The following is a 16,726-nucleotide window of genomic DNA, read 5'->3' on the forward strand; positions in this document are numbered from 1 at the left end:
GGCCGCCCCCCCCCCCCGCCCCGGGCGAGGGCCCGGCGGAGCCCCTGGGAGAACGGGGGGGGCTGGGGTGCGAGCGCCCCCGCTCAGCCCGGGGGAGGCAGGCAGGCACCCCGGGGAAGCAACCAGCGCGCGTTTGCCACAGTGCTGCGTAGCTCGTGGATGTGGTGTGCGGCCTCTCCAGAGCCGAAGGTCTTTTTAATCCAGGCTGAAGGAGGGAGAAGTAACGTGGAAGGCGGGTAGTTCCCTTCCTCACTCTCTTGGATTCTGCCATCTTGTCCGCTCGGCAGTAAATAGATGAGGATTTTTATTTTGATGCAGTAGCTCTAGCTGGCCAACTCGCCTCGTATACGTGTGGTTCTTAGATTTCAGTCTGAAAATTCATAAGTGTTATAGCTTGTAAGCATATTAATACTGCATATTTAATAATGCATTACTTACAGGTTGTTCAGTTCTGCTGAAGATGTATTCTCCCACTGCAAAACAGAGCATCAGTTTAACGTTTGTGATGTGATCAAGAAACATGGTAGGTTTGGGTTTTTTTCACGACTTGTTTCCTTCTGCATATCAGCATCTCGTTTAAAATAAATAGTGAAGATGAGCTTGTTTCTAACTTATTTCCTGGTTGTAGCTGAAGATTCCAAGATTGAACAAGATAAGCTATTGTAGAAAAATGCTCATATGTTACTCTTCTTGCTAGCAGTTTCCCATATGCTTTATCTACTGGTAAAGCTCTTGACTAGTAATAAAAGTAAGATTGATCTCTGCTGGCTTGTGTTGAGTCCCTGCTGCCTGCTTGATCAACCTGAGCCGGCCCACTGCATGCTGGAGTTAAGAGCTATTTACCTGATCTCCTGGGAGCTCTTGCCCGGCTGCTGATACTGTGTCAGTAGCTTAGCAGACACCAAAGTGGTTGTTTTCCCCAAGAGGTTAAGTAATTGGGCTGTGCTGCTGGTGTCTTGTAAGCGCTGTTTGCTGTCTTGGCTTATGTTCCCTTGGGTGATCATAGGAAGGCACTCCCTCCAATGTTTCCTTCATTCTTTCCAAGTGAAGTTTAAGGTTGGATTTCACTTGAAGCTGTCATGTTTTTAGGCCAAGGTGGTGACTGAAGAAAGGTACGTATAGGAGGATGTATGTGAATTGGGGGGAGGGCTTTGGAAGAGTTAGGCAAGTGCTGAACTACTGGGCCTGAAATCCGTATCTTACTGTACATAGAGGAAAACTGGAACGCAGGAGAAGGGGAGCAGCATTAGAGAAACACTAATTTTAAGAGCATGCACTAAAAAGGAGGGAGAGAGATAAGGGGATGGGAACCACACGAAGCATTTGGAAATCTGCATGTAAAACTGTAAGATCTGGTCTGTTTTCTGTATAAAATCCAAAGGTAAGTATTTTGAGTTTATGCAGTATCCTCACTGTTCTTGAGAATACATAAGTGCATTTAAACTACTATTATTTCTGAGTGAAACGGCAGTTTTAAATCAATATTGGTGTCTATTCTTGATGAGTGGCATCAATTTATATCTTATTAAGAAGAAAGCTAAAATTATGAACGGAGGAGCACAGCAGCCTAAAATATCAGCAAGGTAGGTAGTAGGAGATAAACGTGGCTGTCCTGATGTAGTTGCTTGCCAAAGGAATGAAATCCCTGTTCATAAGCCCCTTTTGCATGTGTTCCATTCTTGCAGCAAATGTATTTGTCCTGAGGGTGAGAATTTCCTGGTTTCGTCCTGAAGAGAAGAAAAATGTAGATAGGAAGGCTGCCCTAGATAATGATGTACACCCCAAGGGGAAGCTGGCTGATCAAACAAGTAATTAGTATTCATATAATTATAAAACATATGTGGAGTTTCTGTAATGCAAACCGTCTTTTTTTTTTTTTTTTTCTTTCTCTCTTCAGGACTTGATTTTTATGGATATGTTAAACTAATAAACTTTGTTAGATTAAAGGTAGGTGTGTCATGTACTACTTCCATAATATGGTCTGGAGCGTGGGAAATCGAGATGCTGTGCTTTCAATTTGCTTTTTTTTTAATAACTGCATGAAATTTCATGTTATATTTCTAGAAATGAGGAATCACGGGAGTTAAAATAGCTATTGATTGGTTTATTTAGATGTGAAGTTGTTTTTATTTTTTTATTTTTTATTTTTATTTAATTAATGTGCTTTCATTGTTTCCAGAAGAGGATGTTCAGGCTTGCGAAAAGCCCATGCTGTGTAGTATCATGTTTTGCTAGTTCATCTTGGCCTTTGACTCTGCCATCTCGCTCCAGTAATGGGTTCACTTCTTGATAACTGAAGTTTCTCAGTCCTTGTATGCGTGTTGGTGTAAAAGAGCCTTTCCTGGGGATGTGAGCTGGCAGACCCTGACTGTGCTGTTAGTAAGGACAATGCCTGATCCCTTAGGTCACAGAACCTAAAATTAATGTCTGCTAAAATGATAACAGAATCAGGAAAGCTGTTGAGAACCTACAGTTTTAAGTTAGGCCTGAGTATATTTTGTGTATTCTGTGACTTTGAAGTATGTTCTTGGGTTATTCCCTAAAAGTTTAAGTTTAGACTTAGTACCATCGTAGGTAATTAAGCATTTTTTACTTAAATCTTTAAATCTTAAATCCTCAAATAGTTACTTAAGTCTTAACTATCTATGCAGAGTAAAGACAGAAATGGAAAAACTGAAGTCCAGAATCTGATCTTTCCTTTCCTGACAAAGCATTAACTGGCTGAATGCAGACAGGAGAGAATATAGCATTTCTGAAATATGTCCCTACAGCGCTGTTCGTGTAAAACCACTTGGCATGATTAGTATCTTGGCTTTATTGATTAGCCCAGTTGTAAGCTATGGATCTGACAGAATCAAACAGCTGAGCAGACTTGGTTCCCGATAGCAGTGTAATCCTACAAGTATCCTTCAATGTCTGTCAGTCTGCTGTGTTTTACTGCTTGTACTGAATTCCTTGATCCTGTAGCTTCCTGGGCTTTGGGATCAGGGTAGCTCATAGGTGTAGTTTTATGCTTTTCTCTGGTCACCGTGCTTGTAGTGTCAGTGTGCTGAGGTGAGTACATGTTGACAGAGCCAGGATGGAAGCCAGAAGTTCATTTCTTCACTGTTCTCGCTAGTTGTGCTTTAAAGTAGTATCTTTCTCAACCTTTGCTTCAGAGCTACTTGAATAATACCCTGTGTATGTTAACAGGTGGCAGAACAGATCTGTGCTTTGTTTTCTTGAATGAAATTGAAGGGCTGGTGTTTTCAAAGAAATATAGTTAACATGCTCTTCTCCTTTTGTGTAGAAACCACCAGCAGCATATTTGAGTTCACTCAGCAGCCCACTGCCTTGGGAAGGAGAGGAATATTTGAAACCAGAGCTAGAAAATGATCTCCTGCTTCAGTTTGGTAAATAAACATGTTTCAGTATGACCATACTACGATGTGGGGTAAATGTGGTATTGGCAGAGTTCCTGTCCTATGAGGCAGCATCACTATTATTCAGTTGAATTAGGTACAGGAGAAAGTCCATGTAATAGCTGAATTCAAGACATGAAGTCATGCTCTGAAGTTTTTACCACATTATATGTTGGGTTTTAATGGCTGAGATTTCCATAGCTCTGTTTTATTATGTGCATTCACTTACTGTAGATACGATGTTTGTAGTGGAGATGCTGTATGTAGTAATTAAGTAAGTCAAAGAGGCACTTATGAGCTTCACTTGAAGATTTATGAAGCTTTTAAAGCTTCTGAATGTAGGTATTCAAAATCAGATGCACTCATTCAAAAATGTATGCTATAAGTAAGGAGCAAGTAATTTGCCTTGTTGAAGATATCTTCATGTTTTATACAGGTTCTCTTTTGGACCCAACCCAGTGTAAGATCCTACAGTTGCGTAGATGAGTTCCACTCCTTTAGCAGTTCTAGTGATCAGTGTAAGCAGCCTTAGTTTCTCTCTCATGACAGTTGGTCAGATGGTCTTGAGAGAATTCAGTTTGACTTTTGAACTTATTTTTGCTGCCCCATGATCCTCTCACTTCTTCCTATTTTGCATTTGATTGTGCATCTTTCTTTTGCCTAAACCATAAGGTATTTAGGGCTTGTGGATTTTTTTTCCTCTCCATACAGTCTGGAATGCAGTTTTGCCCTTTTCTAAGCAAGCCCTGCTGCATGACAGTGGAGATAATGTGTGGTAGAGGACATTGGTTGATTACTTGAGGGATTTCACTTTTCACTGTATCAGTACCTGCCTAACGTGTGCTCTGTGCCCAAGCTATAGACTTCTGAGATGCTTTGAGTTGCCGTTGCAGTTGCTAAAGGGTTATGGAGGTGATCTGAATCTCTGAAATCTTATTTGAAGTATCTGTGTTTTGTTTAGGTCTCGTGAGCGAAATAGTTAGTCTTCCATGATTAAAAGGAATAGATATATGTATTTTGAATCAAGTATTTTGCCCAATAAGTTGACAATAACTTCTTAATATATCAAAAATACACTAGCACCTTTGTTTTATCCACTGACTTCTGTTGAAATCACCAGCTGAATTTAACAATAGGTGAAAGGGACCTAGCACTGAGCCTGAGTTTTGATAGTCAAAAAGCAGTGTTTCATCTAGATTTATTCTGCTTATGCTCTTTTAAGTTTTGTGTGTTCATCAGCTTTATAGAAGCCCAAGGAATTGGTTTGAAAATTAAGAGTTACTGTCTAACTATTAAATTTTAAATTTATATACTTTCTTATCTACTACTATTACCAGTCCTTTTGGCCTCAGAATAACGTAACTGGAAAAGTAGAGGATAGGACTATAATTAACTTAATTACAGTCTAAACCTAATTTTTCTTATCAATAATGAAACATTGTTATTTAAAGAACCCTGAATTCTGGATGTATTTGCTTTGTTAACTTAGAGCTTGCTGCTAGCATACTTGCTTTTAGCAAGTAGTATTGTATTCTGCAATTAGTCCTGTCAAATTCAGTGATGCTTCTCATAAAACAGACTACTACTACAAATCATCCAAAGGCAGAAATAGTAATGCTGAAAACATCATACGTTTATGAGCTGCTATGAAGCAACATGTGACCGGTGGGTCGGTTTTTTTTGTCTCCATTTTATCAGATATAGAAGATCTTTGTGAACCTCCAAACGTTTTGCCTTCTAATGGTTTGAATGATACCATGATGCTCCTTGAACAATTAAAACATGCAGAACACAGAGCAAGACTCGCAGAAGCAGCCTTGGCTAGAGCACAAGATGATCTTCAAAAAATGAAGTAAGTGTTTGAACTGAAGTGTCGGGGTTTTTCATTTGATGTGTTTTAGGTGAGATGAGATGTTTGTGTTTAAAGACCAATAGAAATTCAAAGAAATGGTAGAATGTAACTATGATAAAACTCGCAGCTTGTGTTGGGACTGTAGGTTTGACTTTTGTAGATGATTAGTAAAAACTGCACAAAACCTGCATGAGTTGAAAGAGCAAAGTAAGGAAAGCTAAATAAGCACATGGCCCATAAACATGTATTTTGCTTCAGACCGCTCTCTTTGTTTTTCAGACACTTTTCCATTAGTCCTTTAGATACGAATTTAAACGTTGAAGACGTACATGATGGAGAAGAGGGAGGTATTGACAAATTAAATATGACACTCTCAATGTTTTTAGACACAGCTCCAAACAATGATTGTTAGTCATACAATCCAGTTATAGTTTGGAGAAACCCTCCGTGAAATTAATAAACCAACTTTTCGGCTACTTTTATTTTCAGTCTCGGGTGTGGGTTCTGTTAGTAAGAATATTCAGTGTATTGCAGTCGGGATATCCCCATAGCTGCACATGTTGCTTATAAATCTTGAGGTCTTCAGAATATGGGTTGATGATGCTTATGGATAAAATGGGAATATAAACTTCTTTTTGGATCACGTGGGATAAAATTCGGTACAAAACATGTCATTTCAAGATCACGCTGATTGGTCACTGAGGAACTGAAATTGTATTTAAGAGACTTAGAAAAATAATTCAAGTTCTTTTGTGGAAAAGCGGCAAAAAACTTAATTTGTAAAATACATTTGAGGGCTCATTGTATGTTTTGAGAGCACGCACTTGATGTTACTAGTAACTAAGTATACCAAAATAAATTCATGTATTCAAATCCTATCAGCGGTGAACAATTATACATGTCAAAAATGAACAGTTTTGTCTTCAGCTGGGTTTAACTTCTGCAAATTTTGCATTACAGCATACAGTACTTTCCTGATATCTCTCTGTACATCATTCATTAATTCATCATAAACAATAAGAATGAAAGAAATCTGTCACTGTACTTGGAAAACTTGGTGTTTTTTTTTTTTTCTCTGGGTCATCCTGTCTTACTGTTGTTCCCTTCTTTTTAATTTAAAAGAAAGAAAAACTTTTCAGGTCATTAGTTGCAATTTCTTTTCAGCTCTCTAAACTTCTATCAGATTTCTTTTTGAGGTTAGTGTATCAGATTATCTGCTGTTGTAAAAGGGAGCCTTTAATTTTTCCTTGTCAATGCTTTTCTTTGTCAAGGCTCTTCAATTCAGCAGGGATCAGCTGGCACCAGAAATAGCCACTTGTAGATCTGATGAAGTAGCACAGTTTTAAATTATAGACAGATGAACTGGTTGCATTGTAGTAGTCTGTAATCCATGGCGATACTGATTCATGCTTAGAGGTTACTCCACTGAAAGAGACCATCTACAGATGTTTCCCTTTTGGGTAAACTTCTGCAAAACAAAGATAGCTTTGAAGTCTGATGTGGAGCAGGAATAGTGTACAGGACCTTAATCTACAGTAGCCTGTTTTTCTATTGTTTTCTCTCAGGGAAATAGGTTTATAGCAGTATTTGGCAGGCTGGTTGGCTGACTTCAACTTCTGGAGTAAAAAAAGCCAGATCTGGGAGCTCTCTCATGCCATGCCTATCTACAGAGACTTCTTGGGAGACTAAAGTTAGTAGTAGCTTCTTTCAGTTGCAACATGATTGCATTATGTAGTACTTGTTCTCAAAGATGTGGAAAAAATATTTTAGTTTTTTTAATGACTGCCTCTTTAGGATCAGACATGCAGCTCCCTAGATATTGTTGCCTTCTGAGCTCGGGAATAATAGGAGGAGGACGCTCACTGGTTGAGTATGAAAAAATTTCTGCAGAAAAGTTTTTCCAAGTTTGCTAAGCTGAGTAGGCTTGTAAAATTACGAGAATTGAAAGGGATACAAAGCCAATACAGGTGGCTGGAGGCCTAGCGACCTTTTGTTTCCCCCCACAAACAGTAACAGTTCTATAAATCTGGTCACCTCTAGCATTTGATATAACTTAGAAATTTAAGAGCATGGCTTGTATATCTTGATTTTTTTTTTAATCTGTTGTCTGTTCAGAGATGATGACTTTTGTTGTTACTTACCTTCTTTTTTTTCTTGATTAAAAAGACAAGAGGGCAGCCCTGTCTCTGGAGTGTGGTTGGTACTTGTGTTGCATGCATGGGCTGGAACTATTGGCTGAATCCATTTTAAATAATTTAGAATTTAAAATGGAGTTTCAATCTTACAAATGCTAATTATACTTAATGGCACGTCACAGAATCTCTCTTTTGTAAGTTTCAATTTTTATCATTTTGACATTTATCTAAAAGTAAGGAAAATGCGAACTGCCATGGTAAAGAGCAATATTAAAAAGAAGATCCAGACCTTACCTGTATGTCAACAAGTGTAGGAAGTTTCTGATGTTGGCAAACTCGTAACATGAATTCCCTTACCACCTTCTCTTCCCCATCCATACTAGTTAAGCAGAGACCTGTCAGGACTGAAATAGTATTTTTGGTTTTGTTGTTCTATAAGGATGGTACTGGTAATGAGATGTTGCCTACAGCTTGTGTACATTAAGTTCCTATTTAAGAAAGTATGACCACTGTTGAAGGTGAGCTTGGGCTGCTTTGGAGTGGTTTTGTTGCTGTTGGACTTTTGATGAAGGAATGTTGTCTGGCTGAAGCATGTTTGCTTTTTTACCTCATTGTGGGTATAGTATGAGCTGTTTGCTTGTCAACTTTTAATTGTGTCTTAATGATAAAACCCTTGATTTGTGTATTTTGTCATCAAAACTGCTTTGAGAAATGAGAAGAGAACATGCATATTAGGAATGCAAGGCCATGGAGGAGGCAAAATAAGTAGCAGCATGTGAATAAAAATGAAATTAAAAAAAATTTAATTTAAGCTCTTACTTGTTTCCACCCAAATGCTTCAGTTTTAAAGTACTGTCTTCAACCTTCCACTAGTCATGCAGTGATGTATGATTTACAGTTCTTAAGTGTTGCTTATTGCGTTGAGTCCGTGTTACACGGCTTAAAATGCACATGGTGTCCCCCTGTAGAGTTGGACCACCACAGTACCAGATTTAGTTCTAGCGAATGCAAAATAGATAATTCCTCCTTAAAAATAGACATGAAGTCTGAATGTTTCACTGCTGATAGTTGCTGGTTGAAAGCAGAAATTAGTCGTTGCAGGAAGGTGATGGATGGAGAATGGCGATGCAGCAGCCTGGAGGAGCCGGCAGAGGGAGGTTGTGCACACTTAAAACCGGTTCCATTGTTGTAAAAGCCCTTGTGCAGTCTGGATTCCTCACCTCTTTCAAGCCCCTTCTTCCCCCTTCCCCCCCGCCTCCTTTTCATGGTCCCATAAACATGCCTCAAGGGTATATTTCAAATTGATTACAGGCAATTTGCACAGGATTTTGTGATGAATGCAGATGTCAGGAGCAGCTCGTCATCCAGCGCCATTGCAGACCTTCAGGAGGATGAGGATGGTGTTTACTTCAGCTCCTATGGGCATTATGGGATACATGAAGAGATGCTAAAGGTTAGAAAGTCATCTCAACTGCGTCTTAGTAGGACTAAAGAGGAAAGATGGAATGAAGTGGGCTGTGTGCCCATAAATATACTGCAGAGCAGCTGCATTTTTAACCCTTTCTATACATGATAGTTTCTTCCTAGGACTTGGGTTGAGAGATCTTTTTCTAGTTTTATTTCCTTTGTATAAATTTTATTTACTCTATGGGAAGCATTAGGAACATAAAATTATTTACTCTACAGATATATGTAATATATGAAGATATATTACAGTATCTGTACCACAGCCTTACCTTGCCAAAAGAAGCTTTTTCCTGGGTGCTTAAGAGATAAGGGATAAAACATGGTACAGCCAGTGAATATTTTATGGTTTATATTTTCCTAACAATTGAAATTAGCCAGGCAAAACCACTTCTCAAATATTATGGTTTCCTATCCTGTTAGGTAAACAGAAATTGTTGGTATTTGTGCACAGTTCAGTGTGTTGATAGCATGAAATTGAACAGCTGGAAAAATGGCATGCTGCTTTTATATAAAATAATTAAGGTTTAAAACTCTTCAAAGGCAAACTGGTGCATGTCCTTTTAAGTTAAAAAAAAACCCTAAACACAAATCCCAACAACTTAGAATTAACATGAAAATCAAAATCTCTTAATGCTTCCTTTCAGAGAAAGTATCATAGTTGTGAGAGTCATAAACAGTTTTATCGTTTTGAGGCAGAAATAAATAAAATTCCTGCCTAATGTAGAGGTAGAATACGGAGTTGTGAAGTGACTTTGTCCATATAGGTAGCATATAAAGTTTTCTGGGTTGTATATCATTTAGTGGCCTCAATGTAGAAATACACATGAATGTGTTTGGAATAGCATAAGCATGACGTTAATAATAGAGGGGGGGGGAATTTATAGAAGTACAGAGATGCCTGCAGAGGAAGAAGAATGTTTTCCAAATGTGTAGTCTAGAGAAATATATATAAGTCTTGAAGATAAATAAAAATGATAGAAGTTTGGTATAGCAGTTGTATAAAGGTCTCAGTTGTGATGTTGTAGTCTATAGAATGAGGAAGCCTTTCTGTTTGCTAATAACGTTTATAATAATTATGCATCTCTGCACAAGGAGATTGGTACAAAATTGTATCTTAACGGTTTTGGGGATTGTTTGTCACAATGCTTTTAAGATGACTTTTGCCTTTCCTAAACATTGGAAAGCAATTGACTTTTATCATGTGTATTGAATTTTTTCCTATATGCTAGGCATTCATTTCGTTGGTTTTTTTGTTTGTTTGTATGTCTGCCTTAATTATATAAATATAGTGGCTTGCTACTTTGAAATTTTTAAGAAAGGATTCTTGCTGTCTGAATTTTAAGTCTGTTTCTGACACTATTCAGTTTTGAAACCTTTTTTTTTCTTATGCCTGGCAGTGACAGTTTGAAATTTCAATTTGGGTTTTTTTTTGCTGCAAATACTTCAGACATGGGGGAAGAGTGTTGTTACTTCATACTTGCCAAATGGCTAGTGTTTCCCTTGTTCTGTTTTTTTCTCGAGAATTTCTTGACTCATTTTAATAAATTTCCTTACTGTTTTATTTCAGAACAAACCCAAAAAACGCATTACATTAAAATGTTGGGTGAGAGAATGGAATTGATGAATAGACCTGAAGTGAATGACTGTGACTCACTCGAGCAGCAGTGCATATAGTAGAGACAGCAGCTAGAATTGTATTGATTAAGTTGGGGCAGTGCTGAGGCAATGTGAGTGGGCAGGATGCAAAGGCTGAAAGCTTTCCAGCTGACTGCTCTCTCGATTGATGCCGAACCTCCTGATTTTTTTATTTTTTTAAGAACTTTTTTGGTTGTTTCAGCAAATCCTATTATATACTGCAGTAGAGGTGAAATACTAAAAATAGTTGATCTGAATATAACATCATTGTAAACCAGTGTCATTTTAAAGGATCCCAATTTTTTTTATTCATGTTAATTATGTATAATGTAAAGTACAGTTTTCTAAAATGATTCCTAACTGTTTCTTTGGGCTCTCTGTGTGTGTGATAATCTTCCTAAATTTAAAACTGGATTTTCAAGCCTCAAAATTTGTTTTGTCTCCAGAATTTTTATGAACAGATCCTTTGTTCTCAGTATCTGGTTTTTGATCTTGTTTTTCTAACAAAATAGACTTTGATCTTGCTCGAGAGAAAACGCCTTCATTTTCTGTATTTTTTTCTAAAAATTCTTATCTGCCATAGTAGAAACACATTAATAAAAATATAAGCAGTCAGGCTTTATATTTCAGTATTATTTGTAGACTTGTCTTTACTAGGTAAAAATTGCTTATATTTTTTTTTTACTTTCCTCTAACACGTGAGCTGCAACAGCAATTCCAAAACCTATACTAGGCTGTCAATTTGTGTACCTGCTGATGCATATTAAGAGAATCAGTGTTTTAGTAGAGTACCTTGCTTGTGGATTGAGCTGTACTGCTAGCTTTCATGTGCTGAGATACTATAAACATGTAGTTATATGCTTGAAAATGTTCCATCTTCTCGGGTCATGTTGTATTACAGTTAAGTTTATTTATTATGTTGGGCTTTCATAGAACAGGCTGTACAGCTTCAATAACTAGCTTCTCAGGTTTGCAGATTTGCAGTTTGTTCAGAAATAGAAAAGGTTAATCTGTTCCATAACTTTTTTTTGAAGGAATCTGTGTGTCATGGGAGTGTCAGAGAATCAAATTATATGAATAGTTTTGAGCTTGTGACTCAAATTTTTACCACTGCATAGAAGGTTGTTACATAAAATTGATGCAGTATTGACACTCTTATTACTGCTGTTCCTGGAAAGTGGTGAAGAGGTATTGAGAATTTTGGAACATCCAAAGTCAATTGCAGCAGGTCAAAAAACTGTAAGCTAATTTCTTACTTTTCATCCAGAGGCTCAGCCAGCTTCATTTGTGAGGACAATAAATTTTGAAAGAACATAGTATGGAAAGTGTTGTGATTGCAGAGTCCTCATAAGTACTGTAACCACAAAGCATCTTTGGGCCAAGTTAAAAAGCAAGTTTTTCAGCATTTTTGAATGATATGCAGTACCTAAGCACAAAAAGTGAACGTTGGTGGGGTTTTTTTGTTTTTTTTTTTCTTTAAATTATAGGATAAAGTGCGTACAGAAAGCTATCGTGACTTCATCTATCAAAATCCACATATCTTCAAGGACAAGGTACGTAAAACAGCTCAGAATATACAATAATTCCTGCGCTTTATTTTTTCTCAAGTGGTAGAAATCCTTCAGGTTGGCTACTTTGTAGCTTTGGGAATGGAATAGCACACTGACAAGATGTGATTTAATGTTCCCTGGCTTTATTAGGTGGTAGAGTGCTATTCAACTGCTGGAGGGTGCAAAGTGCTGATAACAGAAGTGCTGATCGCTATTGTCATTGTCCTGTGCGCCATGTCGGGATGTTCATTAATTACATTGGTGGGGTTAAGCTGAGCCTTTCTTGTCCAGTATGTTAAGTGAAATCTATCCTAGCGGGCCTCTTTACCACAATTTAAGTGCATTTCAGTTTGTGCCTGATACAGCAAAAACATTCTAGAAGCACTGTGTAATTAAAACTGGGGAAGAATTTTTATGCAACTGATGTATTGATTTAGTGGTGTGTAGTCTCTCCAGACTAGGTTATTAGTAAGGGATGTGGAACCAGGGACTAGTATTTCACTTGCAGTGAGGAGAGATGAGACTGACTTTTGTTTATGACCTTACTGTGGGTATGACCCCTGCACAGTTATGACCCTACTCTTCTGTATTTCTGCTGGCTATTTCAGATGAGTTTGTGTTCTCAGTTAGACTGTGCAGCCTTCTGTTCTGGATTAGCTTTCCTCTACTTAGTGCTTACCATTCTTAGGCTGTGTATGGATATTTCTCAATCTGAAACCAGGATGTCTAGGTTTATGGAAGGCAATCACTGTTGATTTTGGTTTTTGTTTTGATTGAGACTTTGTTAATAAGTGGTAATACAAGGTTTCAGAATAGTTGTGGAAGTAGTAAAATTGCACCCATCTGATAAATCCTCAGTTGGAGATTGTCCTAGATACAGTTTTGTCCTAGGCAGGAGGTATTTCAAGGTAGATAATGCATACTCTTTGTATGTCTTAGCTCAGTTTTCTTTTGGCAACTACAGCAGAAAAATGCTAGGAAAAGAGTTTTCTTCCTTATTGTTTCAATCCAGGTCACAAGTCTGTTTCTATTAAACATTTCTAAGCTCTTTAGTTATAATGAGAGAACAAGCTAAAGTGTTGTAGAAATATTATGCTGCCAGCTAGTTAAGATGCAGGTGACTGCATTGCTGGGCGGCTCATCCAACAAAGCAGAAAGATCAATAGAGGAAATCAAACTTTCTCGGGAGAAATTTAGTTTCGCAGATGCCCCTAGAATTGAAAAGTGCAGGTTTTCACAGGGTAAGACTTGATATCTTAAGTTACAATGAATGTATGTCCTAGTGGAACAGTAATTTTTCAGGATTGGTTGTATTTCTCCTCTGCTGTATGGACATACTGGTAACATTTGAAATAAAATGTGGGTGAATAGTTCTAGACAATGCTGTTTCAGCCCCAGCTGCAAATGCACTTGCTCAGGAAACGGCTAAAAAACGTGTGTGCTTACTCTGTGTTTTTACTTCATGGGAAAGCATTCGACTTCTAGAGAAAAGCTTGTCTATTATCGCAACACCTACAAGCTGGTTTCTGAACTCAGTGTTTTTACAGCAGTTTTTTTGATCAAGATGCCCCAAATTCATAGTGTATCCAAACCCATCATAGTGTGTTGAGCTTGAAGAGAAAGAAAGATTCTCAGTTGCTTTGAGTTCCCAACGGCTTCCATCCAGGTGACCAGTGCCCCACTTAACTTCTGTACCTGACTAAATGTTGATGTAGCTTTCACTTGGTATGCTGTTATGGAGAATATATGGGATTTTTTTCAGAGATCTAGCTTTAAAGTGACATCTGTTGCAGACTTCTGCTGAAGGAATTGTTAAGGTGTTCTGCTTAACTTATGTATTGTGTGATGCTCTCAGAAGCATATTAATGAGTGAAGCTTCCAACTTGAGAAAATAAAGTGTTTTCCCTTAAAGTTTCATTACAATTAAAAAAAAAAGTGAGCAGAAGTCTGATACTGTATTTCCTAGAACTCCCATATGGTATTCCTCCCTAGAAAGTACACAGTCATGCTTTTTGTTTCTGAAAGGACACCTGTGAGGTGGGTTGGGAGGAGCTCATTCAAAGAGCACTTAATTGATCATAATAGCTTTTGATGCAAATCTGCACTATCCCAAAGAGGTGTGATTGCACGGTAACGGGTGATAACAGAATATGTAGGTTTGTTTATTATGCATACGTTATTCAGAAACAGCCAGTTTGTTTGTTCTCTCTCAGCTTTCGAAAGAAATTATTAAAACTTGAATGAATCCTGCTTGCTGCCTTTATTTTCAACCTGTCAGGTGTACTTGAGCTGAGAATAGGACAAATTTAGATTACCTAGCAGGAGTAGTTAAGGTAGCCTTACTCAGTAAAAGGAAGCATGATCCATTTTACAATGAGAGTATTTTTTGATGGAAAAATAACTGGTTAGAAAAGCACTATTACCATGCTCAATTTTAGTTGTAGAATACAAGTGTGAGGCAGGCATTGATGCCATATTGAGGGGAAAAAAGAGTTTTTAAACGTCGTTGCTACTAAAAGTTCATCGTTGGAATTAAATTAATTGGCCAAGTTACCTGACCTCCTGTTTTTCTGAATTTGAAGTCATTTTTTTCTGTTACTAAAAGTAGAATATCAGTTTTTATTAGCAGAGAAGGATGCGATGCTGCAGTATATTATGGTATAGTCAAATCGCCAGTCCAGCTGCTCCAGATCTCTGGTGAGAGGCCATATGTGATCACCGCAAGAATGCGTTAGCTGTAGACCCTTGTCCTTAGGCTAATTGGTGATCATTCTGCTTGTCTTTGTGTTCCTCAGATGTGTTCCCACTTGTATATTTTTCTCTCCCATGCTTTTTTCTCCACCCCCATCCCTTGCCTAAGGCTGAATGAGTTCCATCTGGGTTTTTAAGTGACCAGGGCAGCTGTCCAAAGTGGTGTCTGTTTTGATTTTTTTCCAATTTGTGGTGATTGCTCTCTTTCATGCAACTGTACATCAAGATCATTCTTTCACAGAGGTTTATTTTTGGCTCTGGCTTCCAGCTTTCATGGCTCAGCAATTTTGTTAACTACCATGGGTAAAGTGTTAGAATAGATGATGTTAGAGGGCGTGAGATTTCAGCAGCTGCATGATTTTTACTTTCTATTCCTGTCTCCAGAAGACTTGAGCCTAGGGATTTCCACAGCCATTACATACTCATATGTGACTTGTGAATGAGTTGTAGAACTGGCTCCTATTGGAACACAGCTGCAAAGAGTTGCAAGTGGAACAAGTAACTCCGTCCGCAACATCTATGGCCAGCCTCTGCACAAGATGCTATAAAAAAATTCATCACACTAATGTTTTTTAGTCTGATTCCAGATTGTAAGTTGCTCTGTCAAGACAGATGGCAGTCAACTCTTCAGTCATTGCTTCCCGGTACACCACAGCATAAGCTTGCTTACCCGGTGCTGCTGAGGTTGAAGAACTATTTTTATTCATGCTGGCTTCAGAATCGTTGTTCTGTATCCATCATCAGAACGTATAAAATCGTATACAAGGGAAGGCAAGCAGACCTGATGTGCAGAGCATTCAAATGTTTACATTGATACTATTAGGTGAAATTTAAAAGCCCGCATACAAGTTTTTGTTGTGCCAAAGCAAGACTGCTCAATAGCTCATAAGCTAGCAAGTTTGTCAGTAGGGTGCATTACTGCCTTGAAATATTTTGTGAACTGGGGTTGTAATTCTCTAGTGTGGGATAGATTATGGAGTGATTTGATGCCTTCTTTGAAAAAAAATTTGACGTCATGAAAGCTGTGAGGACAGCTTTTACAACACTGGATGCTGTGCTAAGGAGAGAGAGTGAAATAAGTTAGTTTTCCTTTCTAATAAATTACGACTAGTAATTCTGACTCAATGTTCTTGTTATCTTAGAAATGTTTTAGTAAGTTGTGGTTACTCTCTTGTTTAGGTCTCTTGTACGGGGAAGGAAATCTGTCTTCACAGTTCTGATTCTGTTAGCGCTTAAATGCTATGCATGGTACAAGTGACTGTACATAGTGTTTAGGAAACTTTTTTGATTTTCAGATTTCAGAACATTTTTGGATTTAGTGCTTAGAATTTAACACCATTAGTAAAGCTTAACTATATTAAATAGAAATCTAACAATAAGAGTGCTGATGATCTGGCCAATGCAACAGAATGCACCCTTAGCAAATGTGCAGATAGAATCATAGAATGTTTTGGGCTGGAAGGGACCCCTAGAGGTCATCTAGTCCAACCCCCCTGCAGTGAGCAGGGACACTGCTAACTAGATCAGGTTGCTCAGAGCCCCGTCCAACCTGGTCTTGAATGCTTCCAGGGATGGGGCCTCCACTACCTCTCTGGGCAACCTGTTCCAGTGTTTTACCACCCTCATTGTAAAGAATTTCTTCCTTAGATCCAGGGATATGCAAAATCGGGAGTGCTTGATACACCTCATGGTTATGCTGCCATTCAGAAGGACCTAGGTAGGCTGGAGAAACGGGCCAATGGGGGTCCTGTGCGAAGGGCTTGGGGCAATCAAAGGGCAATGTGAAATCCTGCAGAGGGGAAGGAAGAATAAGCCCATGCATCACCAGAGGCTGGGGTCCTACTGGCTGGAAAGCAGCTTTGCAGAGAAGAATTTGGGGGTGCTGGTCAGCACCAAGTTGACCACGAGCCCGCAACGCACACCCCCGTGGCAAAG

The 16,726-nt window shown here is 38.4% G+C and overlaps 1 protein-coding gene across 3 annotated transcripts in view; it reads left to right on the forward strand.

The window, feature by feature from the left end:
• The first annotated feature begins 436 nt into the window (after window positions 1-436).
• Window positions 437-16,726, forward strand: part of PRMT3 (protein arginine methyltransferase 3) — a 63,389-nt gene continuing 47,099 nt past the window's right edge. For 2 of the 3 annotated variants that reach the window (XM_035892637.1, XM_035892639.1), the window contains exons 1-6: window positions 437-523; window positions 1,686-1,808; window positions 3,290-3,392; window positions 5,100-5,253; window positions 8,700-8,841; window positions 11,978-12,043. In XM_035892637.1, the coding sequence (XP_035748530.1) occupies window positions 1,770-1,808; window positions 3,290-3,392; window positions 5,100-5,253; window positions 8,700-8,841; window positions 11,978-12,043 (504 nt within the window). In that variant the 5' untranslated portion in view covers window positions 437-523; window positions 1,686-1,769. The remainder of the gene's footprint in view (window positions 524-1,685; window positions 1,809-3,289; window positions 3,393-5,099; window positions 5,254-8,699; window positions 8,842-11,977; window positions 12,044-16,726) is intronic. The other variant, XM_035892638.1, reaches the window with a different exon arrangement.

This window comes from Egretta garzetta, unplaced genomic scaffold, assembly GCF_000687185.1.
Source record: "Egretta garzetta isolate BGI_Z169 unplaced genomic scaffold, ASM68718v1 scaffold454, whole genome shotgun sequence".
NCBI lineage: Eukaryota > Metazoa > Chordata > Aves > Pelecaniformes > Ardeidae > Egretta > Egretta garzetta.